Raw genomic sequence first — 6,430 nt, forward strand, 5'->3', positions numbered from 1 at the left:
GACAGGAAATTCAAGTTAAGTTTATATTCTCATCTCCTCCCCTCTTCACCCCAAAACTCCAACTCATGCTATGATTGCTCTCAAGCACTTCTCAAGCACCGGGTTAACGAAGGTGTCTCAGAGTCTTAACTTTGGCTCTCTTGCAACCTTTAACCTTTTCGATAAACCATGTGGGGATGAGCGGCTTAAATTTTAATATTTTGCATCACCTGAGCTTGCTGCATGGCCAAGACACCGTACACACGGAAGGAAACCCCCTCTTCCCCCAACACATGCAAGAACTCGGCTTTGCACACATTTTTGCACATTACCCAGCGGCACACTTGTGTGTGCACTCCAAACAGGGTGCTGCTGTCAGCGCTACTCCCCACTATCCAGCGGCACCCCTCGTCTCCCCTCCTCCTCCCGCTGGAGTCAAAGTGTTGTTGGGGGAGGCACAGGCCAATGGCAACGCTACTGTCTCCTCCTTTCAGTCATGCTTCCGTCCTCTTCCAGCAAAACTGGGGAGGAGGAAGGCGGCCGGGGGGGGGGGGGGGGGCGCTGGCCAGGCACCGCGGCTGGGAACCGGGCACACGCCGGGCCCTGCGGAGCAGGGGCGGCAGCAGCAGGAGCAAGTGTGCTGCCAAGCCTGCAAGGTTGCAAAGAGCCCCGAAAGAAGGGCGGCGGGAGGGGGGGGGGGCCGGCAGCGCGTGTATGGCGGGAGGGGGCAGGGCCGGTGCTGCGGGTCATTACCTCGTAGAGTTCCTCGGAAGCCATGCTGGGGAGTCTCAAGGTGGAGTTGGGGGCTGGTTTGGAGCTACTTTGTTTCACTTGGTGTCCCTGTGGCCTCCCTCCTCCTGCTGCTCCTTCCTCCTCCTCCTCCTCTCGCTCCTCCTGCCGCGCGCCGCCTCGCGCCGCCCGGTGCAAGTCGCCACCGCCGCTCCCCGCACGGAATGCCAGCGCTGCTGCGGCGGCGGCGGCGGCGGGGGCTGCGCGCAGAGCAGCTGCGCAACTCGCCCGCTCGCTCGCTCGCTCGCTCACCCACACGGCGGCTCCCCGCGCCCCCACCCCTCTGTCCCCGGCTCGCTCCCCAGGATCACTAATCGAGCGCAGAGAGCGCCACACGCAACCCGCTCCGGCTCGACTTCAGCCGCCTCTCGCACCATCCTCCCCCTCCGCCCCCCGCGCGCTTTGATCTCCCATTGTCTCGCGGCGGCTCCGGGCCCGGCCCCGCACGGGCTGGCACAGCGGCCATGCCGGCGGGCAGGGCGGGAACCGCGCTTTGAGGCGCCCGGCGGGCCCCCGCGCTGCGGCGAGGCTGCCCCCCCCCCGGGGCACCGTCCTGGGCAGGAAGGGGCGAGTCGCCACCCTCAGCCCGCCTGGGAGCGGAGGAACCCCCCGTGGGGCGCCCCAGTGCGCTCTGCCCTCTCCCTGCGCCCGCCCCCGCTGCCATCCCCACCAGGGTCCCCATCCCCGCAACCTTCCCCACCATCATCTGCATGCACCTACTCACCCTACTCCTGCCCATCCCAGCCATGATCCTCATCCCCCCACCCATCCGCCTACTCATCCCCACTAGGATCCCCATCCTGTTCGGGCTCCTTCTACCAATCCCAACCATGATACCCATCCACCTACTCATCTTTCTTCTGCTTTTCCTACCCATACCCACCATGGTCCCCATCCACTTACTCATCCACCTCTGCACCTTCAACCCATCCTCACCATGATTCCCCACATACCTATTCATCTGCACCATGATTCCCATCCACATACTCGTCCACCTCGGCTCCTTCTGTCCATCCCCATCATGATCCCCCATCCACTTATGCATGATCCTTCTTTTCTTCCTACTACTCCCCACCATGTTCCTTATCCATCTAATCATCCTCCTACTTCTCTTGCTCGTCCCCACCATGATCCCATTCACATACTCATCCTTCTCCTGCTCCTCCTAACCTTTCCCACCACAGTTCCCGTCTACCTACTCATCCACCTCCTACTTTTCCTTCCTTTCACCACCATGATGCCCATCCACCTGCCCATGATTCTCCTGCTACTCCTACACATTCCCACCATGATCCCCATCCACTGAGACATCTTCACTTTGCTCCTACTACCCATCTCCATCACGATCCTCAGCTAGCCAATCATCCTCCTTTTGCTCCTACTAACCTCTCCCGTCATGATTCCCAACCACCTACTCATCCTGCTTCTTCTCCTCCTACCCATCCCCACTATTATCCCCATCCATCAAATCATCCACCTCCTGCTCCTACCCATCCACACCATGATTCTCCTCCATCTACTCATCCTTCTCCTGTTCCTCTTACCCATCATCACCACAATGCCCTCCAACTATTCATTCTCCTCTTGTTCCCCATACTCATTGTCATGATCCCACTACTCCTGCTCATCTTCACCATAAACCCTCTTCTCCACTCATCTTCCCGTGTCTACCCATTGCTACCACAACTCTGTCTACCTCGCAATCTTGCTCCTCTTACCCATCTCCAACATGGTTCCATTGTTCCTCCTAGCCATCCCCAATATAAAAAGATAGAAATGTAGGACTGAAATGGACCTTGATAGGCCATCTAGTTCAGTTCCCTACACTGAAGCAGGATTAAGTGTTATTGAGACTGTCACTGACAAGAGTTTGTGTAATAAATTCCCAATGATGTAAATTCCAGATTCTCCCTGGGTATCTTGTTCCAGTGTTCAAATATTCTTACAGCTAAGAAGTTTTTTTCAGTGTCTAATTTAAATCTCCCTTGCTCCAATTTAAGCTGATTGCTTCTTGTCTTGTCCTCAACGTATAAGATCGTTTTTTCACCTTCCACTTTATAACAATCTGTTATGTACTTGAGTATTGTTATCATGTTCTCCCTGTCTTCTCCAGTCCAAAAAAAACGTTTTCAATCTTCCTTCATAGTTCATGTTTTCTAGACCTTTAATCATTTTTGTTGTCTTTTCTGGACTTTCTCCAATTTGTACACACATTTCCTGAAGTATGGTGCCCAGAACTGGACATAATACACCAGCTGAGACCTTATCAGTGTTGAATAGACTGTAAGAATTGTGTCTCATGTTTTGCTTACAATGCTCCTACTAATACTTCCCAGAAAGAGGTTCACTTTTTCTGTAACAGTATTACATTGTTGGCTCATAGTTAGTTTGTGATCCATTATAACCTCTAGATCCTTTTCTTTAATGCTCCTCCTTAGGCAGTCATTTCCCATTTTGTATTTGTGCAGTTGATTATCCCTTCCTAAGGGTAGGACATTGCATTTGTCCCTATTGAATTTCATTATGTTTAATTCAGACTGTTTCTCCAGTTAGTCAAGATAATTCTCAATTCTAATCCATTCCTTCAAACCACTTGTATTCCCTCCAGCATGGTGTCATCCACAGACTTTGGTTGTGTCTAGACTACAGTGTTTTGTCGACAAAGCAGCTTCCTTTGTCGACAGAACTGAATGTAGTCTAAACGCTCTTTGTCAACAGAAGCTTTGTCGACAGTATCTGTCAACCAAACTTCTGTCGACAAAAGCCTGTAGTTTAGACGTACCCTTTATGTGTACTCTATCTCTGCCATTATCCATGATCCCCCTCCACTTCCCCACCCTCCTGTTCCTCCTACACATCCTCATCATAATCTACCTCCACTTGCTCTTGCCTCTACCCATCCACAACATGATCCACCTTTACCTCCACATCATGATCCATCTCACCCTCCTCATCATGATTCACCTCCACATCCTCATCATTGTTGTACTACTCCTTGAATGACTTTCCACCATCATCACCCTTCATCTCCACATCCTCATCATGGTTGTCCTACTCCTTGAATGACTTTCTACCATCATCACCCTTCACCTCCACATCCTTCTGCTCTTCCTATTATCCCTGCTATTCACCTCTTTGTATTCATTCTTACCATCATCCCCCTTCACCTCCTTCTTGTCTCCTCTTTCCAGTCTCCACCAGGATCCTCCTTCCCATTCCCACTCCCACTATGATCCCCACTCCATTTATTCATCTTCCTGTTCCTCCTCCCCATGCTCACCATTATTTCCCTCCATTTACTCATTCTTCTGCTCCTCAAAATGATCACCCTGATCCTCTCCCTTACTTCTGCTACTATTTGCCCCTCATTCTTTTGTTTCTATCCTTCCTCAACCTGATCCTCCTAATGTGCTCATTTTTTCTGAATTTTAACTCTGCCATCCGCTCTAACTTCTCTTGGTCTTCCTCTTCATCCTCTCCTTTCTCCTTCATTCTCCTCTTAAACTTTTCTCATTCTCTCACCTCATACCTTCTTTTAATGGACTAGAGGTATTTGAAGTTAAAAATGAAGGGGAAAATGTTTTTCATAATTCTTCAAATATCTTTCAAACACAGTGACAAGGACTGTGTGTTTTAAGATGCTCTGGGTACAGCTTGAGCAGGGGACCTTTGATGCAAAAAACAATGAGCAAATTTGTAAATGATTCTAGCTAAATTTTTCCATCGTCACATGGAGACATTTTTAAGCATAGACCTTGAAATGAATTTCTAATTGAGAGAATCAGATGACTTTTGCATAATCGGACCCCAAAGTCATATTTCAATCTGCCAGTGTAATCAGGATGTATATTTAAGAAACTGAAAAGAAAAGAATGGTCATTCTGTTTTCCGACTGCTGAATATATTCTATTCTATTTTTGTGGAGTGTCACCATTAAGCTTTTTGCTTTATACATAATGATATTATTCACGATCCCCCTCCACTTCTCCACCCTCCTGTTCCTCCTATCCATCCAACCAAAGACAGTACCATCTCAATCATATTACATCCAACAAACTACTTTAAAATAACATTAAGTGTACAGAATCAAGTATTCAATAGTTAGGAAATGCCAGAATAAACTTGCCTATGCAATTGAAATTTAGCCCCATTGGGCAGAAGTATTATGACAGTCAACAATAACATGATCACATAGTATTTTTTCTAATATTTTTTCTACAGGACTCTTGGTCACTGAGAGTAACTTTATATTGTTTCTGTTTCCCCATCATTCAGTGAATGGTTTCATTACTCATTTATTATACACCATCCAAGCCCTGCACTCTATAAAGAATTATTGATTTCCTCATGGGCTTTTCCATGGCACTCTCATTGTAATATCTTATGACTTGCCTATATAGGGACACTCAAGAAAAATAATCCAATTTAACTAAAGGTGTGAATATACAATGGATCAATTAAACCTAATATCACAACCACAGGTTTACCATAAGCTGATCTTTGCTACCTACTGTCACCACCAAGCTTCTCACTGGAAAATTTTCTCTTGGGACACCCTCTCCCTTTGCTGCCTTGTTACAAGAGCCTTATCCCCAAGTGACTGTAGAAATTCCCACTCGCTACTCTGGGCTGAATTAAAAAACTTGGTTTCTCTTCAGATAGTATTAATCTTTTGCCTTTTACAATTAACATACAAATGAACTCTGGTACTGATCCACCGTGAGTGCTCATTATCTGTTTTAAGGCCTGGAAAGAGAAGGTTACTCGCTTTGTGCTCTAACTGAGGTTCTTCGAGATGTTTGTTCCAGTGGGTGCTACACTTTAGGTGTTTTGGCCCCCTGTGTGTCTAGTCTGATACTTTTGGTAGCAGTGCCTTGGCTGGTTGTGCACTTTTGGCAGCCATCTCGCACCACTCCAAATGGTCTACTTTGGACTTTCAATCAACCATCACTCATTTCCTTCTCTATCCCAGAGAATCAAATAGTAATTCCAATGTACAGAGGAAGAAGATGGATAGTGAAGCACCCACAGGGACAACCATCTCATAGGACCTCAGTTACCCCACAAGATGAGTAGCCTTCTCTTCTTCAAGGAGTGTCTCTGTGGCTGCTCCATTTTAGGTGACTGAAAAGCAATGCACCTTGGTGGAGAGGAGGGGCTTCAGAGTTGATTTTTGTATGGCAGAGAGCACAAATATTCCGAAGTGAGCATTGCAGCTGATTGTATTGTAATGATACTCACTTCCTTTCTAAAGTGCTTTGAGACCTACTGATGACAAAAGTTATATGTGAGGTGGGTATTATTCTTTTTATTTTGCCCAGGTTAAACAATTTAAAACCATTTAATTGACAGGGTGTAATATTTAATGAAAGTGTAGGGCAATGCTTAGGTAGCTGCTTTACGGATGTTAATAATGGATACATGTTTGAGAAAAAGCTACAGATATGGACATAATTCAAGTGGAGTGTACAAAGTCCATAAGGAGCTTGCAAATTGTAGTTTTGGTAACACAGTTTGATACAATTAGAGATCCATTTAAAAAGTCTCTGTTTGGAAATGGTTTGGCCTCTTGATCAGTCTGTTGTTGATACACTGTACAAAAGAGAACAGTGTCTTCCGTAACATAATCTTGATTCATCCTCAGAGTAGGTCCATCCTGTGC

At 47.3% G+C, this 6,430-nt stretch overlaps 1 protein-coding gene across 1 annotated transcript in view; it reads right to left on the reverse strand.

Annotated features, from left to right (window-relative positions):
- The window catches only part of CDYL (chromodomain Y like), a 152,572-nt gene extending 151,522 nt beyond the window's left edge, over positions 1–1,050 (reverse strand). Inside the window, exon 1 of the mRNA XM_075921308.2 lies at positions 733–1,050. Within this exon, the coding sequence (XP_075777423.1) occupies positions 733–756 (24 nt within the window). The 5' untranslated portion in view covers positions 757–1,050. The remainder of the gene's footprint in view (positions 1–732) is intronic.
- Between the last annotated feature and the right edge of the window lie 5,380 nt (positions 1,051–6,430).

Source organism: Pelodiscus sinensis, chromosome 2, assembly GCF_052426305.1.
Source record: "Pelodiscus sinensis isolate ZL-2025 chromosome 2, ASM5242630v1, whole genome shotgun sequence".
NCBI classification, from domain to species: domain Eukaryota; kingdom Metazoa; phylum Chordata; order Testudines; family Trionychidae; genus Pelodiscus; species Pelodiscus sinensis.